We start from the raw sequence: 24,453 nt of genomic DNA, 5'->3' as shown, positions 1-24,453 counted from the left end.
GCTTTTGCAAATGAAATTCTGTTTAAGAATCATATTGGTCCCATCATAGCATAATGTAAGTAGTAGAGCTTGTCAGGAGTCTATTTTGTCTTCCCACTCCTTATAAAACTTGTCACCCTCTTCTCTTGCCTAGAAGACATCTGTCTTACTCCTGGGAAGAAGGTGGAGTCATAATTTTGGTGACAGTTTCTCCATTTCCTCCCAGATCCTGTTCCTCACACATTTTCTTCCTCTTCAGAAGTCCTATGACTTCTTTATCACAGTCCTCTATTTTGAATGGAAGAAAGGAAATATGTGAATACCCTTTCTTTTGTGCCACTTCTCATACCACTGTGGCAGATTACAGACCTAGTTCTTGATTTGATTTACTTATCTCTCAGTTTTCCTGTACAACATAAAATTGCTTCATTTATCCCGCTTTCAACTGTAAACCTCTTTCAGATGTTCTTCCAATATTCCTCAACTGCTACCTTACTGTAATTATATTACCTCTTACAGAGCTGTGGGTCTGAGATGCTCACACAAGGAAATGCAGAATACAGCTCAAAATATAGAAGCTGACACTGCAGTTTGTGACAAAGTAATATGTTCATACATGAGATAGGATATTTTTGGATTGATTTGCAAAAGGAACCTGTACTCTCTACTTAGGAGACCCATGCAATTTACCCATAAACAGATCATTAAGCATCATTAGTGCAAAGAATAAATGTACCGTAGTTTCATATTAATTAAGTGCTCTCTGTAGAGTAAACTTTGAAAGTTACATGAAAATTTTTAAACCATTTTCTCAGGTTAGCAATTTCTCTTAGGGACAAGTAGAGCTCTTTTTCAATTCGCATTCCATAACCAAAGCTTACGTTTATCCAAATGACCTACCAGATATATGGGTATTTTAGAGAAATGATCAATAAACTATTAAACTGCGCCTTCCACTGAGCAACATCTTTGAACTATTTTTTTTGTGTTTTTACATACTTGGGGAAAAAACAAACACACAAACCAAAACCAAAACCAAAATCCCACAGCTAAGTATATAAAGTAAAGGAAAATTATGTCTAATAAACTGTGAATGTTTTTATCACACTGGGCAGATTTAGATGGAAAAGATATAGGGATGTGTACACAGTGTATCATTAATTACTCCTGTCAGAAAAAAAGAAATACTCTATATCTTTTCTGTTTCAATTTTTGTTATATCCTCCACTGCTTAGGGCACAGCAAAGCTATGTGCTAGATTATTCTTTTGGGATTTGTTAGTAAAATATATATGCAAGCTGCCACTTGAAATAAGCATGTTGGCAATTCAGCCGTTCTTTTTATGACTATTGCTTGGTAGCTATTGTCTATCTCATATTTACAGTAAATCTTTCCTGCACATTTAGGTACACCAGAAAGCCTGGCAGAAAAAGAGCGACAGCTCTCTACTATGATCACCCAGCTGATCAGCTTACGGGAGCAGCTCTTGGCTGCCCATGACGAACAGAAAAAGCTGGCAGCCTCACAAATCGAAAAACAACGGCAGCAAATGGACCTTGCTCGCCAACAGCAAGAACAGGTGAGGCTCCAAGAAAGAAACCTGCAAAAATGTTTCATGCAGAATGCTTATCAGAAACACTGTTCTGCATGGTGTTTCCTTTCATCTTTTTTGTTAACAAAGGTTATCTTCAGGAATGATATCTTTTTTCCAGAAAGGGGAAATACTATAGGACCGTGAGAAAAAAAGTGGGTGTGGGCATTCAAATAATTTCTTTCCCAGAATAAATGGCATTTGATAGATTTCACAGTTCTTGTTTCTTGCATTGAGATGCAAATTTGGGAGTTACAAATAAGCCAGACTATAACCATTATTTAACTCTTCCTCTTTTTGACAAGAAAATAATTGAACAAAAAACCTTAAGCATCTTTAAACCTTCAAATATCTTCTACAAGTAAGGTTTGATATGGGGCTTTTTGTAGGTTTTTTGTTTGTTTGGGGTTTTGGGGGGTTTCTTGAAAAAAAAAAAAAGAAAAAAAGCTGCAGTTGTGCAACGAGCTGTCCTTTTCTCATTGTACAAAAGTGTAACAACAGTGATTCCATATACTAGTCCCTTAGGCATTAGATCAGACAGATCCAAATTAATGTGTGGTTTTTAGGAATCTGACATTATTACTAGAATTATCTTTTCAGTTAAATGTATTTTATAGGATATATGCAGCAATATATGCTCTGTTGATTTTAATGAGTTGTGACGTCTGGTATTTTATGTGCTTGAGTATTTGCCCACATGTAGGAATATGGACTCATCCCCTAATGGAAAATAACATAAAGGAACACTGTAAAAAATCAGAAGTTAGAATGTCATTTAGCCATCCAGAGATGACACAGTAATTAACTATTGACACTTGTGAATAAGCTAGCACAAATTAATCTTGACACATTTGCAGACGAGTGATATCTTACAGTGAACACTTTGTAATTATATTTCAAAATGAAAATTAAATGACACTTAAAACTAGGTTGTCATGCTCAATGAAGCGAGCATGTAGCTCAACCGATAGGCAAATAAAATTCAGAATTTGAGCCACATGGTGTCTGTGTACCCTACTTTACTGTGTCAAGCCTATACATCAAGACTATGCTATGGTAATTGCATTGCAGGGTGTTGGATACATTTTCTATCACAGTACTGTTCCATCTAAGAGGAACCGTTGACATTAGATGGTTTTGGGTATATTTCTGGTTTTCATCAGGAAATGCCTATTCAAAGGGTATTACATTGTACACACACGTACAAAAAGCTGTTCACAAGCAGTCTGAACTCCAGCAGATCAGTGCCTTTGCACATGGAAACAAAAATCTCATCCTTGCCTTGGCTATAGCTTCCCATTTTAAGTAGCCAGGTCACCAGCAGCACCAAACAATTCTGGACAAAGGCTACTGTGTATCTGTGAAAAAAAGATACAGCACTTAGAAAGAAACACCCATGATGCAGCTCCATGTGGTGTCTGATTTCAATGTGAAATTACAAATAATTCTTTTCCAAAGCTAAATATCATTATAATCTTTCTATTACCTTCACTGAGATCTTAGCAGCAGGGACAATGTGCACATAAACCCAACAGAGCTTATCTTTAGTGACAAGCACTACACTTTTGAGGTGAAATAGCACAATCGGTACATTGCTCATTAAAAATAGTAACTCAAGCACTCATACAGGATTTTAAATATTCTCTGTAGCACAGTTACCTTTAGAGTTGCTTTTCCAAACAGAGACTACTGCTGACCACTGATCTGACAATAGGTGGTCTGAGGTCTTAGGAGCTGCCCCTGGGTTACCTGGGCACACAGTCTGCTAGCTGTTTGAACTGCCTTTTTCACTAGCAGATTAGGGCATGCTTTTTCATGTCTTTATCCACCATATTTTTATTGACTTTACTGGGAGATTTGTCCAGAAATATTTGAACACCAGGCTCATAAAGGGAGTTCAATCCCTCTTACAAGCATCAATGTAGTGGGATATGATAGCTGCCTGATTCCTTTTCTGTGAGGCCCTTTGCCTTGATCCAGCCCCAGAATCATGTAGACCTTAGTTTGTCTTTTTCAGGCCATATGAAAGACTTAAAATATTGTGAATTTTGTGTTGACGTCCCATACAGAAGTGAGTTTACACTGTAGCAGTGAAAAAAATTGCAGAGTATTTTTTGTATAAAAAAATATGCATGTACATTTGTATGTATAAAAAATATACAGAGTATACAGTGAAAAAAATTACAGAGTTATTTCCAGGTGACAAAGTGAGAGATTAAGGAAATGAGACTTGATCCCTGTGTGCACAATTACAAGCTGTTAACATGTAACTGCAGATTCCTTTTGAGTTAATCTGAACAATTTGCGCTAAAACTATGTGACTGTTTATTTCCAAATCAACCTTGCTACATTCCTGTATTTTTTAATCATAAAAAACATTTTACTTGCCTTTGTCTGTTTGTAACAAAGAAAGTGTGTTCAGAAAATGATGGGGAGGGAAAGAGATCAGGAGGGGGTTTGCCAAAACTGAAACAGTGGATTTGAGTGACCAAACTACCTTTGTCACCACTTCCTGCTGTTTTATGTGGTTATTCTGCTCTAGATAAATATTTATAGGAGGGGAAATTATATTTAAGAAATGAAGGTAGCAGAAGAGCTGAGGCTAGGGTTTCCAGGAAACACAAATCTTGATCTTGTTTCTACCTGCTGCACAGTTACCCTTCTAAAGCAGAAGTCCATTTGTTGCCTCAGCTCCCTGCAACTTTTTCTCTGTAGCAGCAGTCCATGCTACTCCTTGCAGGAAGCAGCTCTGTGATCTGAGGTCTGGATCGTGTTTGCCTTTTGCTCTTGCATGCTGATTTTAAATTCTCTGTGGGACTCAGGGGGTGAGGTGTTTCTGGTAGATTCTCTCTCCTTAGTGTCTTAGTGTTCCCTGCCCTGAATATTTGCTTCTCCCCATCTATGTTAGAGAAGGGATAGAGTGAAACTTTACCCTCCATATCCCTTACTGAATCTACCAAATGAGGGTAGGAATATCTACATATTTCACAGGGTTGTGCTGAGGATGAGTTACTGAATATCAGATACTGCTTTTGTACAGAATGAGGCCCTACTTGAGTAGTTAGTTCCAAGGAAGACTTCGAGATTTACAAGGAAAGTAACGTGCTGCTCATTGTGAATGAAGTTAGAGAAGCTTGCCCTAGGACCTTGTATTTATAGATGTTTCACTATTCAGCACTAACTGAAGCTAAGGCTTCAGTTCAGCAAAGCAGGAAAATGTGTGTTTAACCTTAAGCACCTGCGTAATCCCGTCCCCATTCAGCAAAAGACTTAATTTTAAGCATGTGTTTCATTCCTATTGTAGCTAACAGTAATGCATCATAGTCAAAGATCACCACAGGCTTAAACACTTTGTTGAATAGTGATAAGATTATTCACGTGTGCACAGATAACCCCATGTTTCTGTGCTTTGTGGAATTAAGGCCCAGGTGTTTAAAATACATATTTCTTACTGGCTAACAAGATTTTTATGGTTTTTATGTTGCATTTAAAGTGTTTGCATCACATACCCTTAAAATATCCTTTTTTTTTTTTTTTTGAAATAAATGATGTTTAATAAAATATAATAAAGAATAGCTAATAAGGTGTTTTCCACTCAATAATATTAAAATTTCAATATTGCTGTTTTAATTTAATGGCAATTTTATTTCTAATAGATTGCAAGACAACAGCAGCAACTTCTGCAACAGCAGCACAAAATCAATCTACTGCAGCAGCAAATTCAGGTCAGTGTGTTTTATTGCTCTCTTCTGATTATACTTAAATTCCATTTATGGAGAGGGAAGGATTTAAAATAAAGCAGCCACATGCTTTACTAACAAGCCTTGGTAAAGATGCTCTTTATGGAGGGTCTTTGTGTCTTAGAAAATTATTATCAAACATCTTTCTGGTGGAAGGAGCTTTTCTTCAATAAGCAGAGTATACTTCTGTAAGTTATGAAGTGTTTCTTAAATCTTGTCTTTAATTCTGAAATCTGCAACCGGTTTGACGTGTATTTTGTAAAGTAAAAGCAGTCTCAATCATTGTTTATAGAATTCCTTATTCTACAAAGGCAAAAGTTGCTATATAAGAAGGTTAGAATGTTTTCCATTTCATTAACTAAAGCTAACAGCTGTAGAATAGGATTGAGACAGTACTAAGTCCTTGGGACCAGTCTGCTCTGTACAAAGATCCACAGGTATATGTGTACCATGTACTTTTGGAGTAACTGTACCTTTGTGTTCTGGAGGTATTCAATTATGTGTACTTGTACTCAGAACCTGGTTTAATTTTGTGCAAACATATAGGGAATGTCATGTAGGTACACGCACTGTTAACATGTGACTCTATTACCTTTTCAGCTACGCACTTTGAAAGCATTTCTGTGGACCTGTTCTTTTATTTTGGTTTGGTCTGACAAATGATTGTGCTGCCAATCGTTTCTTATAAGCTTGGACTATCACCTTTTTTCCTTACTCAGCTGATTGCCATGTTACTAGATGCCAAAACTGAAGTTTTTCCTTCCCTCATCCCAAAGGAATGGTTGTAAGTGCTTTTGCAAGTATTGTAATGCTCGTTACAATTTTGGTTACACTTAAAGGAGTTTAGTCAACATACATAAATGCATTAATACAAAGGATGAAAGACACAATTGAATTTTAAAGCACAGTTATTGTCATTGCTTATTGGAAGACTGCATGTTCATGTTAGGCGTACATAAAGGACAGAAGAGACATAACAATAGTGAAAGGAAAAGATACACCATTTGCAAGTCTGCTTTCAGAAAACAGTATCCTACAAAAAAATCTTAACTTGCCATAAGAGCTAAGACAAACATAGGTGTCTGCTAAACAGAATAGTTATTTGTGAATGTTTTACTGGGAAGTATCCTGCTTTGCAGTAAAAAGGTCAAAGGTACTTCATGTTTAAACTGACTTAATACTTTCCAGTAGCTTTATCCTTCCACAGACCTCGAGGAAATGTGGTCTTAGAATATGTTGCAGGTTCATTTTGAAATAGGTTGCAGGTTCATTTTCTTCTTTACTCCCAATTTTTCTCTTATATAGTTCTGAAAACTCCCCAAGTTTTCTTTCCCAACCTTTCCTGGACACGTATGCAAAGAAGTGTTTTAATGATTGTTCTGTTCATCTGAGCTAAGTTATTTATTGGTGATCGTTCCCTATATTTGCTTCAAAATTCTTGCCAATATGAGCTACTCTTACTCCATAGGTCTCAGTAGCTTGGCCTCTTTATTTATCTTTACAGGAATCTAATCTGTGTATTTGAGGCAGTGAGGTCTGCTTCCTTTCTCAGCCGGTTAGCCAGATTGGTAGTGGGCATCTTATTGCCCAAAGAACATTGTAGGTTCCAGTATGAAGCACTAGGCATGTTGAACAGATGCCATTTGAAACATACATCGATTTTATGAGGAGATTACTAAAAAAAAAGCTTGTTAGGAGATTATTTCCTAGGCTAAACACCAGTTTGCATAGTCCATTTGCTTGTGAGCCAAATGGTTCTTTGTTTATTTGTTCATTCATAATTTTGTGGCAACTTCTTTGGTAGCCAGAAGTTGCTTGGGAGCGAAGTTAGTTGCTAAGTTGCCAAGTTGCCTCTGCAGTTCATAATAGGTTTGTTGCTATTGAATTGATGACAAGTGTTGCAGTTGAGATGTGTAGCTCCTTAAGGGCTAGAAATGAAATGGAATTAAAGCAAGAGGCAGGTAAAGGACACTGCGGTGCTGGTTTTCTCAGGTCCCCTCCTATCATCTCAGGAAACCTCAATACCAATACTGAAGTCACACTGGTTTCTCTGGGTGGAATTCAGAAAAAAAGCAGAAAACTGCAGTGTAGACACTGTCTCAGTTCTCCAGATAATTGTTTTTATAGTGAATAGAAACAGTGAACAGTTTTAGGCTACTGGAAGAAGGCAAGGCTTGCATGTCTAGAATGGTTCTAACATTGAAAACTGCTTGAGACCCTGAAATCCCTGTGAATACCGTGTCTTGTTGCCAGAAGTCAGTTCTTTCAGTTTGAGGCTTCAGGACTGCTTCTGACCCCACCACGTTCAGCTGAGCAAGGGAATTGATCTCACTGATGCTTGGAGCATCTTGCTATAGGTAGGATTTCCCTCCAGGGTGTGAGTGTGTGTATATTTAAGGAACGAACGTTTGAGGGCTTCCCTCCTCTGGTGGGTAGGCTTCATTAGGGCAAGTCCTAAATTGTGGCTGAAATCTTTAAAAGGGGCAATGGTTATTCAGCTTCTCTGCAAAAACTTGTCATGGGTATTACTGTGACAGCTGACCCAGATTGCTTTCATTTGGATCATTTTTCTTCACCTTATTTCCCTGTAGTATGCTTAGTGCCATTGCAGAGCATTTAATTTTCTGTTCGAATCAGTATGATTTCCATTGCGTAGAAAAACTGGCTTCCTCTGCTCTCATAAGTATTCTGTTTTAATTCAGCCACTAGAAATAATTCCTAATTATTTTTTTCAGGTTTTAATCTATGAATTCATCTGCTGTAGTTTCATATTAATCTTCTTGAATTTTGTCTTTCGGTCAGAAAGAGTGAGCATGATTACTGTGATAGTAAACAAACAAAAGAATAGTAACATAAAAGTTACAACTATTTAAACTGTCCTTGCATAGGAATCTTTTGAATCATACTTAGACTTAAGAGGCTGAACCAATGAATCTTTTCTTATCCATGATTAACTACTGACAATTCAGGTACCTGGTGAGCTGAATAAGGACTATCACTTTATGTGAAGTACATGTCTAAAGATCAGGAATAATTACATTCCACATTAGCCCTCATAGCCTCCCTGACCTGGTTAATTAATTTTTTGCTAGGATAATATTAGTAGAAATAGATTTAAAGATATGCTTCATCATTAAGTATGTAACTGACCTCCAATTTTAAGAGCCGAACATTTCATTTATTACCTTTTGGAGACAGGTTAAAGCTCCTTGCAGTGAGCTTGCTGAAAATGCACAAGCTGGCATCCAGTTATTGTGAGTTCAGTTATGCTCTTGGAAGTTGTCTCTTTTTGTAAACTATATTTAGCATTGACAAGGAAAAAACAATTGCAATACTACTGTTCTGGCACTAGGGAATATTCTCCTCCAACTTTTTTTCTCCTCTTTTTTTTTTCTTTAGTTATTGATCATGAAACTAATCCCCTTCCAGCAAGCTCTGAACAGGACCAAATAAAGCCATTGAAAGCAATTTGATACTTCTATTGGCAGGGTACGCAGATCAGATACTCCCTTGAAAGAGAGCGAGAGTTATAAACAAAGCTTAGAAGTCTAGGAATAGCCCCCAGCTTCAGCAAACCCTTAAAATATTTTGTAATTGTATCTTCAATCATGAATTACTCAGAAAAAACAGACCTTTTTTTCCTTTATATTTCACTGCTGTATGCTGTTTTTAATTGCCCACAGGCACACTGTTATGATCTTCTTTGGAAGTTTGAAACCAGGATAAAAATGCAAATCTAATTATTTCTTTTATCTAATCTAATTAACTTTTACAAGTAATGATAGATGCACTGTAGCCTACATCAAACATTTTAATAATGATGTTTCTGGATTAAAGAATAGGTAAAAGTACTGTAATTTATAAGCAGTCAAGATTATGGCAGTAGAAAATGTAAATTATTCAGGTGGCTTAATAAACTATAGCTGCAGTTTGTTAATTTACAGCAGAAAGGATACATTTCCATTAAATTCCAGTTTGTTTATGAATAGATTCCCAGCTGTCATTGGTATCTTTTTTCTTTTCTTTATTTTTTTTCTAACAGTTCAGTTTAAAAAAAAAAACCAACCTATGTCTGACTCCACTCTGCAATGCAGTTGTATACACATGGAAACAAGAAATGCTGTTATGTGCGTGTAATGTGTAGTTGGCTGCTAAACCTTTGATTCAAGTTCATGGGGCTCTGCTGTAGGCATGGCATCACAGCTCCCGTCCAGCTCCTAATTTGCTTACTGAAAATGGAAACTAATGCAATGGAGGAAAAATGAATATGTTAAACATCAAAGTCAGATATTTTGTAGTTTATTTATTATTACATAGTGTCTTATTAATAATTTCTAAAGTGATTATTTGATAATTACCCAAGCAAAAGGTCTATTATAGGCCAACTTTTTCCAACAGAAGCCATCTTCGTGGCTGGCTGGCTTGGAATTTTCTCTGTCAGCTGCGTGGAAAGAGAAGTGGTGTGACAGCATGGTGGTAACCTAAGCAAAAAGATACACTGTGTGTGCTAAAGCTTCACCCCTCCTCAGCTACGCTCAAGCCTCTGGTCCAGCACCTTGGTCTGCTAGTTGCAAGGATCCTTCTAGCTGCTCTGCTCCTGAGCCCCTCAGCCCCTGGAAAAAAGATTTATCCTGGCAAAGCAGAAAGTAGTTCTGGATTTGACTTTTAACACAGTCTTTAAACTGTATACAGTCTTGAGGTGGGGGTTGGGTTTTTAAAAGTTTGTATTGTGACCGTCTAAGAGTTAAATTAGCTGTCTTGCTGTTTTCTAATTCACTATATTTTTTTTCTTTTTTCCTTTAAATAGCTTTGTTTCGCCTACCCATGTCTACACAAATTGTATTTAATGCAAAAATTAAGCCTTGTGTATCTCTTTCATATGACTTCTCTAATTATAGAGCAGTAAATGGTAGAATAGCATATGTTAGCAACATGAGCAGCAGTCTATGAAATGAGCTACAAGTTAATAAAATGATCTTGTGGTGGTGTTGGCCAAATGTTAGCACACATGTTTCAGAAAGTGGTATTTCAACAGACTTGAAGAATAGGACTTTGGCACAGGAGTGCTGAACATGATCTGACATGTGGAAATTAGTTAAACTGGAGTAAATCTCATTGTTTCTCAGGCTCATGTTGGTGGAGAAAACGATAGTGGCTGCCCGCCCACTTTCCCTCTCCCACGTGTGTTTTAAAATTGGAAATGAAGGGACGGGCATCCTCACTCAAGTACTGCTGCTTCATTTACTCTGGGTGTGCTGCGCTGCAATCTTGCCAGTGGCTTAAGGGCTTGTTCTCAGCCATGCCTCTGTCAGAGCCAGGGGCTAAAATCTCATTGATTCTATTGAGCCCAAACACTCATTCTACAACCTTTGCTTAGAGTAGGGCTTCAGATTTGAGCCCTCTTAATTTAAGGGCAGATTATACCAGCTTCTGAATAACAACAGAGGATCAAGCAAATATTTGCTACCCACCTGTACTGCTGCCCAGGGGTCACTCTCAGCTAGTGGTCTGCCTGTTCCAACCAAGCATGGAGCGACATGCTGTGGCAGCCTCAGTGCTTTCTGATCCAGACATTCTTGTCTATCTCCCAAAGAGTGTGGTAGAGATTATGCCCCTCTGAGCTTCCCTGGTGCTTTTCCTCTGGTAGTACAGGAATGCATCACCTCTTCTGTCAGTCTGCATAATGTAATCTTTGCAATATTGCAAAATTTGCAATAATGCAATAATAATGTACTATTTGCTCCAGCACTGAAAACCAATTTCCTTCCTATGTGGCATGTGCACAAACTAAAATGGATAACAGGGAGTAGAAATTGAGCTGACTGACAGCCTACCAACAGGACTGATCCTGTGAAGTCTTATTTGCTTGAGTAATACTTGCATAGCCAGAATTTGATGACTTCTATATCTAAGTGTTGTTACTCATGTAAGTTTAGCAGAATTCAGCATCTCATATGAGGAAGGGCTTAGAATACTAGTATTGTGGTTTGAATATCAAAGATATGAATAAGGCAGGAGTTTTAGGGGATGTCATTTCTTTTATTAGACAAATAGATGTAGTTGGAAAAAAACAGCACACCAGCTCTTTTACAAGTCTTACATCAGTGTTACGTTGAAACATATCCCAGGACTGACAAAAATTGCATAAGATATTGGCCTTTCATTTCTAATTAGTAACTTTTTCAGTGATGACTTTTGTGATTGACAATCATGTGATGACCAAGAGGGAAAACAATCACAATTTGCATTACATTTAAAAAACAAAACAAACCAAACGCAAACAAAACCAAGTACAGTCTTTGACACACTTGTCAGGAGGTGGTGGATAAAGAAAATAGTTAATAAATGTTAATATTGAAATGACTTGATTTATGGCAGTATTCAGATATACAGGCAAGACTGGAATGTGATGATATCAGAGGTCAAAATTTCTATTTGCAGAAGCAGGTATTTGGAGAAAAATTATGAATACAGCCTCACATAAAAGGCCAAAATCATAATAATTTGTAATGAATATTGTAAAGTACTTTTTAAATTGTAATAGTACTTTATAATTGTAATAGTACAAATAAATTGTAAAGCACTTTTTAAAATCTCACAGTAAAATCTAAAATTTACTAGATGGACTAAATCCTGGCCTAAAGAATCAACATCTTTTTTAGTTGTAATTCTGGGAATGCTCCAGAATGCAAGTGTATTACTGGATCAATTTGTGCATAAAAAAACTTATTTTAAATCTATTTAATGTCATGACAGCAAGGGAGGAGTAAGTGCATTGCTGTCTAAATGCATCCAGGAATTATGAATTCACATAAAGGAAGTAGTAGTATATATGAACGAGTAAATGAGCAAACCAGATTCTGTTTAACATTTGGTATACATTTGATGGCATATATGTAAAAGTAAAGTGATTGTATATTATTAATGTTCACTGTCTTATTCAACCAGATAACCCAGACACTTGCAAAAACGTCAAAGCATAGCTCTCAAGGAAAGGTGAGTGGGCTTGTCTGGAATTTACCTATCTAATTTTAAAGTTGCTGTTAAGTAAGGAAAAGCTGGTTTATGACTGCAGTTTGCACCCTGACTCCTTTTGTCTGTTGCGTCAGAACCCCCTCTCCCCAAATAATAGATAATATAGTGGCTTGTGTTGTATGCAAGACTTCCTTGCTTGGAAGAACTAGTCTTTTATATAAATCTTATATATGTCAAGTTGGGCATTTGCACAGGTTGGGTAAATTATGTCTATATTGAGAATCTAAGAAGTTACACAGTGTGCATTCCATACTTGAGGGATGGGAAATAAAAATTGATATACTGTGTGACACATGATATAACACAGTGAAATATCTTTTAAATTCCAGAGGGATACACTGACATCACCACACTTAATTCGCATGCAGTAACTCCCACAAAATGTTATTAATTTTAAATTGAAGTTTGTAATCATTCAATAAAAAGAAAATAAATGATGTAAATAGTATACAATGGTGCATTATGAAATGCTGAATTTATCTTATTCTCCACCCAAAATGACAGTATGTTAAGAAAACATTAAAGTTGTAACGCCAAATAATAAAAGCAAAGAAATTCACAATTGATGGTAAAGTGTAAAATCCATCTTGAGGCAAATCACTGCCCCACAGTATGAAAGGGCACTTCCGAGTTAGGGAACTTTGTTTTAAAGTAATGTATTTGTCATTTTTATTCTGTAAATGAGAGATTAACCAGTTAGAGGAACATACAGTTAGTTTTAAATGTAGATCAGGTAGATTAATGAACAGTGTGAGAACTTGCTACAGGTAACAAAATAAAGGTCGTAGCACAATGTACACCTAATAGCCTAAGCACAGACTGAGATTCCTTATTTGACATAGCAATTTATATAAGATAAATATAGAATCAAACTTTTCTCAGAGGAGGAGTTACGGCACTTCGTTTTTGCTCTGACGTGAGTGATTTGTAAGAAGAACTCTCCTATCCCATTTCTAGCTTTGCCTTTTCCATCTCATTGAATTTTATTGGTGATATATTTTCAGGATACTCATCTCCTGTGTAACTGCATATCTGAGTGTCTCATAAGCTGAAGTGCATTATCCTCACAAAAGTCTTTGGAGGCAGAATAAAAAGCGTATAGATATTTGGGGGCACCTAATTTTAGATATCTAATTTGGGTGACTGAATTAGGACTTTTGACTCCTTATATAAAGCAGTCCAGGTGCTGTGAATTACCTTCTGTTGATTAGATGAGGTTCCTAATTTAAGCACCTAAGTTAAATTTTCTAATTCCTAAGTGACTTGATCCAGTTCTTATATGAAATTTGATAGACCTGAAATCTGTGGTTTCAGAATTCATAGGGTGGTTCTCTAACTCTTGATCTTCTTTTCTGTCATACTTTGTCACCTTATCACTTGCCTTAATTTATTCTGTTGGAGCTTTTAGCTAGAGTGAGTCCACTTCACCCGGAGAGAGAAATGTATGTTCGTTCATCTCTTCCTCTCCCCTGCCTCAAATGAAAACCATTTCAGCTAGCTTGAGGGTCCCATGTGATTGAGCCACTGACCATAAGTGTAGCCACTAGCTTACAGAAAGAGGCAAGTGGAGAGACGACTCTCACTGAAGAAGTCTGTAGTTTCCCAAATCCATGTATTTTCCTTATAGATGTGGAACAACTTCCATGGCAGTGAAACATCCTTTGAACAGTGGCTTATTGTGGCGACAAAATTATTTTTTGTTTGAAGAATGCCTAGATTACTTGTTGGTCGCTCACACACTTTTGTAGGATATTCAAAAAACTTGCTTGCAACAGCCGTTAAATAATGTTTTTTATATAATCAAAATGGCTGCTTCTAAATTAAGAACTTGCATGCCATATTTTAGGCCAGAATATGTTTTTACAGCCAAGTTATAAACCTCTGAAAAAGGAGGCTTATAATGGAAAGGTTGACACAACATTAATTTTAGTGTTGTAAACGCAATGGTATAATTTTGGAAAAAAGCCTTTATAGCTCTGCTAAGATATTAATTGCAGGAAATTACAGCATATCCTATTAAAGTATTATGTCAGTGGTATGCATAGCATATAACACCTTTGCATATTCTCCCTTGTTTTCACGGTAACGTTTTGCATTTTGATTTGTAAAGAGTAGGTGGATAAAGTGGCTCAGAGTTTCTGATAGTTTTTGCTCAAGGTTTAGAAAGCAGGCTGGGTAAAAATTATGTCCATATTGAGAATAGAAGAAGTTACACAGTGTGCATTCCATACTTGCTTATAGCCTACTCTAGAAACAGACCTTCTGTTAATCAGGTAAATCCAATACGGGTATTGAGGAATGAACCATTCTGCCAAAATGAAGGTCTTTGTTTTGTGACTTTTGGACCAGGCATTTCAATTTGGACCCAGTCCTTACTTACAAAACTTAGGTTTAGTCAGACTCTTTCCAGAATGACAACTAATATTATGACAAACCTATTTTTTAGTGATAAGGGCTCAGTTTTCATTTACTTATACTTACAGAATAATTCCTGACTGTTACGACTGCATAGTAGACCCAGTCATTCACCTTTTTTATTTTAGTTCAGTTCATTATTCAGAAATGCATTTTATGTGTGTATGGGGGACAAGAAGCTGTAGATCCCTGTTAAGCTGAACATGTAGATATATGCATTGCATTGTACATTTTTTTATTCCTAAGAAACAGCTTATTTATTGCATTTCTGCCACTTTTAGGATTGCAGGGGCATAGCACAATAGCTTTCTTTAGAGGAATTTGTTCTTATAAGGTAATTATTTCTTAATATCTTGGTTTCAATATACACAGAATTGTAGCTTTTGATTATAGTCTAAGGTTGGATGGTTTTTAACCGTGGTTGCTACTTTTAAGTAGGATGAACTACTATTACAATAGTTTCTTCTGATTGTCAGATCTTTCAGGAAAAGGTGCCACATCTTTGTATTTATAAAGCACCTCATATTGAGGTCATGATCCTGTCAGACACTTTTCATGGCTCCATTGACACAAATTTGCAGTGAAAAATATCAATAATAACAACATGCGGTGTTTTTTTTTTTTTAATATATAAATTGGACCTGGAGTCTGGATATCTTATCTCTTTTCTACTATGACAACTGTGGAGCATGAACAAGTCTTTAAACAAAAAAAGTTATGACTGTTGTACAGTCAATAAGTTTTCAACAAGATGGGAGAAAAGGCCTGTTCAAAGACTGCACTGATATGTAAGTTCATTGGACTAGTGATGTTTCCCTTTAATTGCAAGGCTTTAGCATATAACCATTGACTATATCTGGTTTTACTTATCAAATCCAGAACTGCTTTTTCTCTGCCTGCTGAGCAGGGAAAACTCTGTGCTGTACCAGTTTCTTTTTACTTGGTGCTCCCAGTACCATCAGGATTAAAGCTGTCAGAACAGTCAGCCCTCTTTATTTTGTGGTTTTAATACAAAGCATAATATTGTTGCTTGAGAAATGGCATGCTTTTAATATTTTAAAGTTTGTGAAGTGGACAAAACAATAAACAATCGCTGTTAATAGCAGGGATTGAAATATTGTGTTCACCATCCGGGGGAAAGAAGTTTCAAAACTGCACTTTAATTTAGTTTTATTCTACAGCAGTAACTTGTCTTCATTGGCTTAATCCTACACTCAAGTGTACAGAAAAACTCATGCTCAACTTGGTAAGAGTTTTGCTTCATTGAATGCAGTGCAGGGTGCCATTTCCTCAGCTGGTGTTGTTCATGTTCTTTCCGCTTATGTCAGTCTAATACTAGAAGTACAGAATTAGGCTATCTTTTTTTAAAAAAAAAGGAAAAGAGAAAAGAGCTCGCTTGGAAATGACAACATTTCATTTTGCCTTTTTTTTTCTTTTGATTATTCACTGTAAAATATCCCTCTGTTCTGTGTGTGCATTTATATATGGGGATAATTGTGCCCATCCACCTTAGAGTGCTTGGAGATAGCTGATATTTTGTGTATGCATATTTTTGTCTTGCATGTGTTTAATTCAGTTATCACTTTGTTTGGTTTGATTGTTTTTATTTTTTATTAATGATCAGAGTCCTTTTTGTTTTGTTTTATCCAGGATAGTATAGATGCATCTTTGTGATAACACTTTGTAAAGAACAAAACTAATCATAGAATCATAGAATAGTTAGGGTTGGAAAGGACCTTAAGATCATCTAGTTCCAACCCCCTGCCATGGGCAGGGACACCCCACACTAAACCATGTCACCCAAGGCCTCATCCAACCTGGCCTTGAACACCGCCAAGGATGGAGCATTCACAGCCTCCCTGGGCAACCCATTCCAGTGCCTCACCACCGTCTCAGTAAAGAATTTCTTCCTTATATCCAATCTAAACTTCCCCTGTTTAAGTTTGAACCCGTTACCCCTTGTCCTGTCACTACATTCCCTGATGAATAGTCCATCCCCAGCATCCTTGTAGGCCCCCTTCAGCTACTGGAAGGCTGCTATGAGGTCTCCAAGCAGCCTTCTCTTCTCCAGGCTGAACAGCCCCAACTTTCTCAGCCTGTCTCCGTACGGGAGGTGCTCCAGTCCCCTGATCATCCTCGTGGCCCTCCTCTGGACTTGTTCCAACAGTTCCATGTCCTTTTTATGTTGAGGACACCAGAACTGCACACAATACTCCAAGTGAGGTCTCCTGAGAGCACAGTAGAGGGGCAGGATCACCTCCTTAGACCTGCTGGTCATGCTCCTTTTGATGCAGCCCAGGATGTCCTCAGTGTATTACTTTACTGTTTGGTTTTTTTTAATTGAGAAAATACTCTCTTCCTAGGCAAGGCTACACATCTGTCATTTTATTTATCTTGTTGTTTTACTATCAGCTGAAATATGCATACATTTCAGATGTAACTTTCAGAGGAGTATACTGAATATATAACAGAATATACTGCTAATTTATACAATAGACATTGATGATTACTGACCATTAAAGAGTAATAAAACATTTCCTGTGTGAAATAGATGCAGCATCAAATGTCTTTATTTCTGACAGTAAATGTTTCAAGTTTACTTCACAGACATTAATGTTATTATGTAAAGGTAAAAACCTAGCTACACTCAAAAACATAGGTCACCTCTTAATAAATGAATAGAGTTGCAAGCAAAAGAAAAAAATACTTTGAAGAAAGTCCCAGGCTCATGTGTATATTAACCAGAGCAGATGAAATGATTTATTGGGTTTTATATACAATCTGTAAAGGGTAAGCATTGCTAACAGAATGAGTGGCAGCCTCAGGGAGCTGAGTAGCCCCTAGGGACCAGCCTTTGTTCCTCTGGACTTGACAGGCATGTGTCCCTGTTAAATGAGGGCTTAATTTTTCTCATATGTGCACAATTTCCAAGCTCAACAAAGGCAGCCAGGACTGGAGCTATTTAAAAGAGCCAGCTCAGGAGGAAGCATTCCTGGAGAAAGGGGATGCTAAGGGGCTAATTACTGACCATAGTTCAGCAACTGATTTTTTTTTATTTATTTTTTTTTCCCTTAAGCAAGGTTTATAAACACGGAACTGCCAATTTTATTTTACATGAATATATATTAAAATGACAAAGGTGGCATTTCTCTTTGTGAAATAGCCATTTCAAAGGATCTGCTGACCAAAAATAAAATAAGAAATGTATTAATTTTATTTCAGACCTGCAATGAAAAATCGTCTCTTAAGATAGTGGAAAGACTTTTCTAAAATGTGCAGAGAAATTGCTTCTCCGATGTCTTCCTCTTCTTTCTCAGTCTTTCCTTTTCTCACATACAGTAGTAGGAGTTGTTCTTAATGCTTACTGCATTCATGTAAACATGATATTTAATATTGTCTAGATAAATCGTTCAGCACATGTAAAGCATATTAATATTTACTCAATTGCATGTCTAGTGCAGTATGCTTTTTATAAGCCACTCACTACATATTCAAATATGTGGTTAGACCCAGCAGAATTTTATTGCTGCCTTTCAATTAGTCTAGTGACATTACTCAAAATAAGAAGTGGGACTTTTCTCCCCCTTTTCTAATGTGGGGCTTGGGTCATTCCTATGTTATTGGCAGTTGGCATTCTCTGTGGAGAATAGGCCAAACATTTGACAAGGTGATGCCATTTTTCTGTAAAGTGTGGAAAACAGTTATTTTCTTTGGATGGTGGTGCCAAACTTTGTTGTTACCTTGAGAGACAGATGGGCCACTCCAGTGCAACAGGTTTGAACACGTTGTGGTCACCATTAGCAAACCACTTTGTCAAGAAGTACTGTGTGGCTTCAGGCTTATTTCCTATTCTGAAACAAACATGAAACTTTATTGTGAAACAGGCAGTCCATTTGATTCTGCTTGTTCAGAACATACTGATCCTGTTAAAATCAGAACTCAAACAGATGGAAAAAAGTATTCTCCCATTGCTCTGAGGAGTCAAGGACTGAACAAACTTTGACATGGCACTGGAGAAGGCCTTTGGACATGTGGCATCACAGCTCGTAACTTACGCTCAGGATATAGTGCCTGTACATTTATGAAAGCTGTGACAACAGTACCAGTTATAGAGTGACCTTAGTGGAAAGAGCTTGCTTCTGAAAGGGATAAAATCTAGAAAAATTGAAACTGGAGCATCTAATGGAGTGCTACTTCCAACATTATACCAAAAGCTTGTTCAAGTAATATTAGATGTTACCCCTTTTGCATAGGTCCTATGAAATCTTTGTGAGGTTACTCAGTGTCTAATGTTACATGTATGTTTTTTTGAATTAAGTCCTTCATATGCGTTTCATGTTGGGCTTTTTTTGTGTTTTGTTAATTTTGGTTGTATTTTAATAGCAGTGTTGTAGGCTGATATTCAGGTAGTTTCAAGTCAAAACTGAACCAACCAAATTTGACTGTTTTCTTCTTCAAGTTATATATTTAGCTTTGGAAGAAAGACTTAAGCTTTCCAACACCAAGACTGCAAACTAAGGAATGATTTGTCTTTCCTTCTGTGTTTTCTTTACTGTGTAATTTTTGTATGATAATCTTATTTTGATTTTTTACTTCAACTGGCCAGCATTAGTACAGTATTATTATTATCCCATATAACGATTATAATTATCAGATTTTTTTTTAAATATCAGGAGAAGCTTACAGTCTTTCAGATCTACGTTACAAAATTGAAATTCAAAAAAATATTAAATATTTTTCTTCTAATTTCAGTATTTCTGTTCCATTTCATAATATAGGCAACATAAATAGGTATCCTCATAGAATTAACAGAGCAAATAATCAGGTTTTATTCTTTGAGCTTCCATTGTACATGTAGGAAGATGGGGAATGTACAAACGATAGGTTGCAGAATGCTAAGAAAGAAACTAGCTGCAAACTTAAATGCTTTTAATCATCCCTAAGTTCTCTTTCTGAGAAGTGAATGGATGATTGATCACTGGAATGGGATGTAGAAGATTGGTTTAACTACTCTTTCCTTTCAAGGCTTTGCTTTTTCATGCTGAAGAAGGGAGTAATAATAATATGAATGTGTGCAAAGCTTCCTTAGGATTTGTTGAGAGGTTTGTTGTTGTTTTTTTTTTTTTTGTTTGTTTGTTTGTTTGTTTGTTTGTTTTTTTTAAGGAATTATTAAGTAAATAAACCTATGTTTCTTTTCATTAAATAAAGGAATTCTGTTTAGATATGTCACAAACCTGACCTAGATCCTACTTACCTCTGTGCAAATCAGGAATAATGCCACAAAATAGAAACAGTACATCTGCCTTCTTCCTGGTAATAGATTGGTAATAGATAGCTGTCAAAGCTTAGAGTCACTTATTTATTTCTTTTCTCCTTAGAGATGACAAAGTATGTAACACGTGATGAACTGCAACTTCCAGGAACATTCAGATGTTAATGCTACAGAGGCTTATACTTCAGGTTTAAATCTTGCCTGGATTAAAATTCTGCTTTGGCTGAAGTTAAGAACCTATGTATATGCAGGGACATTTGGTAATGCTTTAAAGCCCAGAGAAAGCGGTTTAACCTGGATTCTAAGCAGATTGACTAAACTTTTCTCTAAAGATTTGTTAGCAATTTCTGGAGGAGGAGGGGTTCCTTACCAGGAGACTTTTTTCCATCTGATTAAGAGAAAGCACCTCCTAATCAGAAAGGAAGGTCCTACACAGATTATCTTCTTGTCATGCTATGACAGGACCCAGATTTCACTGAGGCTTTTGTGAAGAGCTGTGGAGAATATTAAAGCCATGGCTCCAGAGTTCTTAACTTAGCTTTTTTTACAATAGAAAAAAAGGAGATGAACTCATGCTTACTGTTTCTAGCCAAGAATGAACTTCCATTCCCTTGCTGCATTGTTGTTTGGTTACCAGAATGAAATGTTAATGAAGTAAAAGCAGTGTAACAGTCTACTGAAGAAAGAAGGAATAATCAACACCTCTCTCACATTCTTGCTACCTGAGCAGTGTTACACTTCTCCAACTTCTTAGATATTTATCTAAATTTGCAAACAGCTGCCTTTGCCTTGTGGGAGATCTTTTACTGTTTTGCAACTTACTTTCATAAAATGGTAGTAATGAATGAGAATCAACCTGCATATTTGTTTCCGGTGTTCATCATAGCTTTCACTTTCAGAAAACCCCAACCAACCTAAAACAGTTTTTACCCTGATTTCCTAAGGAAAGGACTTAGATAAGCAGACTGGCAGCACAGTTATTTTAAAGTTCCACCTGAATATTTTTTGGACTCATTAGATAATTAGGTGACAATATTTGAGATACAAGAAAAAAGTCTAAAAAAGTATTAAATTCATTTAAGTCTCATGTAAGTTAGTGGCCCTTGTAAACCCTTTTTGGTTGTGCTGGAAGTAAAAAGTCAAAGCTCTCCTCATACAGAACTTGAAAAATATGCTTGGGAAAGAAATACTAACATGCCCTAACATCAGGAAAAGTTTTTGTTTGAGTTTATACTTTAATAGACGGCAGAGAAACAAACCTCTTAGTTTTCATCTCATGCAAAACAAGCCTTCATAAATTATATTACTTACCAAACTACTTGTTCCGGATAGGCACATACTTCCCAAGGAAACAGACCCTTGGGTACTAACAAAAATAATGTCTTCTTTCCTCCTTGCAGAGGGTTTGCACGTGTCAGGGAAAACTGAATGGAAAATATTTCATTTCTGGTGATATATTTAATCTTACCCTGTATATTTTCTGCAAATTTACCAGTTAGTTAGAATTTTGTCTGAAGTTTCAGTGATTTGAATATGCTGCACAGTTTGACGGAAGATCTTACTGGGAAATTTTACTCTAAAGAAACAGCCAATCATCGCCTGCTGTAGCCCTCAGGTTTTTTCCTTTCTTATGTTTGCACTGTTGAAGCTTAGTTAAAATGTTTTGCATTTTATGCACAAGACGTTTTGTGTGATTAATGCTTTCTGAACTTCTGGTAGCAGTACTATGGATTTGTTGACCATAGTCATATTGAAATTAAATCTATGGAACTGACTAAAACAGTTAAGGTTTAGATGCATTGGGGACTTAAATTATATTTTTTTGGAAATTAGTTTCACCTCATTTATTCCTTTCCATATTGTTCTGTGCTCTGGGAGCAAGTATTGTAACCCACATACCAACAGCAGAATTGCTTTTATTTGGGTATCACAAAAGTAAGAGGGTTTGAGAAAGATCTGTCACCTCCACATTTAATCCATAAATTTTAAATTATTTTTCAGTAATTCGCAGCTAGAAACAATTAGACTTAAAATATACTGAGCTATTTTTGTGTATCTTAGGAAGGAGGTATAACCTGGGTCTGTTCAAAGTCTGGTGCTTTGTCAAGTACTTCACTATTAATTTTTATCTTTGGCCCATAATTTTATCCTAACAGTTTCTACTTTTTTTTCTATGTGTTCACTGGTAGGTTTACAGTCAATCTGGTTTCCAAAGAAAAAGGCTTCCTAGTTGTATAGCCACATCAGTCCAGTTCCTCATATCGACTCACCTGCATTCAGTAATCTTGCCTTGGGAAGCTGGGCAAACATGCTAGCCAGAAGTATTACAGGAGGAAAGTGGTGTGTTTGAGGATGACTGAGGGCTCTACCTATTGTAATTTTTTATGATGCTTAAAAGGACAGAACATCATGAAAATATCTTAGAAATTATGTTGTAACCCTCAGGGGAAGCCACTTACTTGCTTCTTCTCCTGGGCTGTTAGTTCTAGACTCTCTCTTGTTGGATGAATTTATATGCTTCATAATCCTGTTTCAGGATTTATCTATGTGCCTAAACTGCACAAGTCGCTCACAGCCTGGTGGTATTATTATTCTCTGGAGCAAAATGTGATGGTTTGTGCCATTGCCTCCATCTTGCTTGTCTCCTTCTTGCAAAGAAAACTTTGGTGTGAGAGGAGTGGAGCACAGCCCAGTTTCCTCACATGGGATCCAGACTTAGTTTGGATGCAGTCTGAATCCAAGCCTGTGTAAGAAACATCTGAGCACAGGCTCAGCCTTACAGTGGCACAGCAGGACATTTTAACACTCAAACTGACTTAAAATAGTATGTTACTTTTACCCAGCATTCACTCATTTATTATCTGTTACATTTTATGTGTCTCCTGGACTGATACTTTACTGATCAGAGCCAACTTTCAGTATGACAGGAAGCCCTACAGTTCCTGAAATCTACATTCATCTCAGCAGAAAATGAAGAGGTCAGTAGCTATATGATCCAATACCCTCTCAGTTTAGTGAGCAAACTAGGTTTGCAGAAAAGGGAGTACCAGAGCTGGTAAGAGAGCAAGCATGAGTGTGAGTGCCCGGGAAGAGAAAGGCGAGGGATTGAAGAGAGAGTGCTGGGGCAGGAAGACCTTTCACTTTGAGGTGTTGTGCTGTGCAAGCTGCACTATAAAGCAGAGTTTAAGATTACAGGAGCTCTATAACCTTTTTCCTTGTGAAATCTTTGTTTCAGATGTTGTCCGTGCATTATAGTCAGTACTGAGAAGAGACCTTGTTGTAGTACGTAGCAACTACAGCAAAAATGCTTCACTTTGTATAGCTGTCAGTTTTGCAATTTGAGTAGAAAAGGAAGATAACAAGATTTGTATTGTTAACCTGATTGCCTCTGGAAATGAGCTTTATGCAGCTCTACGTAGTGTGTGTGAAGGTGCATATGCCACTAACTTTTCAGCCTGTTGGTTGACTTCAACTGGATTTGATAGATAGACATTTCAAAGAAAACTAAGTTCCCACAATCTTTGTGAAAGCAGACTGCTAGATTGAGGTGAAGGATTTTTTCCTGAGTCCTTCAGACAGGTTGGGTTTCTTACATCTACCTTTACATGAAAAGTTGCTGTGTGACAGTTTATTGTTGAACGAAAGAGTCCAAAATGGGCACAGTCCTTATATATAACCTAATCACAGGAAAAGCTTCAGTTGGAGCTTTCACCTCAGCAGACAGTGAAATCAAATATATGGAAGTTACAAATCCATTGGGCTGTATTTGCCTTTGAACTGGTGAAACTTCTTGTATCACTCATTATTTTAAGTTTGTATTCCATAAGAGAACAGGTATTGGAGATATTCACTGTCATCAGTTGATCTAAAAACTGTGACCCAATAGCAGCTCCGAAAGAAATCTGCCTACTTGAAAAAATTTGCTGTGGAAAACAATTCAAGACTGAAAGACAAAGGAAATTGCTGTCAAAATATGACCTCAGAGTGCTTCCTGTAGTGAGAGAAAAGTCATGAACTGAAAATGTTTGATCTTTTGGTTTCCATTTGGTACTTTGAAAAGGAATTATTGGTGTTTTAGAGAAGGATTTAAAATGCATATGTGAATCCACAGGGGTATAATTGAAAATATGGAGTAGCAGTAGAAAAAGTTTTAACACCCTTGAGTTTGGGATAGCTTCTTAAACTGAAAAATCACAAGTGGATTGTACACACACCATACCATCAAAGACATTGAATTTGTTTTTGAAAAAAACATGCAGAAATATTAACTAGAGTGGTGGGAAAAACTAAAAAAAATGAACAAAGTTCTGAATAATAAAACATGCAATATTTAGATAGGTCATTCCTTTATGCTGACACACATTTTTACTGGGGAGTAGCTCTAGTCTTGTATGGTTACAAGAACATGAGTTTCGTCTGAC

General features: G+C 36.7%; 1 protein-coding gene across 2 annotated transcripts in view; it reads left to right on the top strand.

Moving 5' to 3' along the window:
* The window catches only part of SOX6 (SRY-box transcription factor 6), a 248,787-nt gene that overhangs the window by 95,955 nt on the left and 128,379 nt on the right, over positions 1-24,453 (top strand). For both annotated transcript variants that reach the window (XM_080619786.1, XM_080619787.1), the window contains 2 exons: positions 1,386-1,558; positions 5,227-5,295. In XM_080619786.1, coding sequence (XP_080475912.1) covers positions 1,386-1,558; positions 5,227-5,295 — 242 coding nt within the window. The remainder of the gene's footprint in view (positions 1-1,385; positions 1,559-5,226; positions 5,296-24,453) is intronic.

This window comes from Psittacula echo (genome assembly GCF_963264785.1).
Source record: "Psittacula echo genome assembly, chromosome: 5".
Lineage (NCBI taxonomy): Eukaryota > Metazoa > Chordata > Aves > Psittaciformes > Psittacidae > Psittacula > Psittacula echo.
Note: the sequence above shows the minus strand (reverse complement) of the source record. Positions and strands in the feature narration are given on the sequence as shown.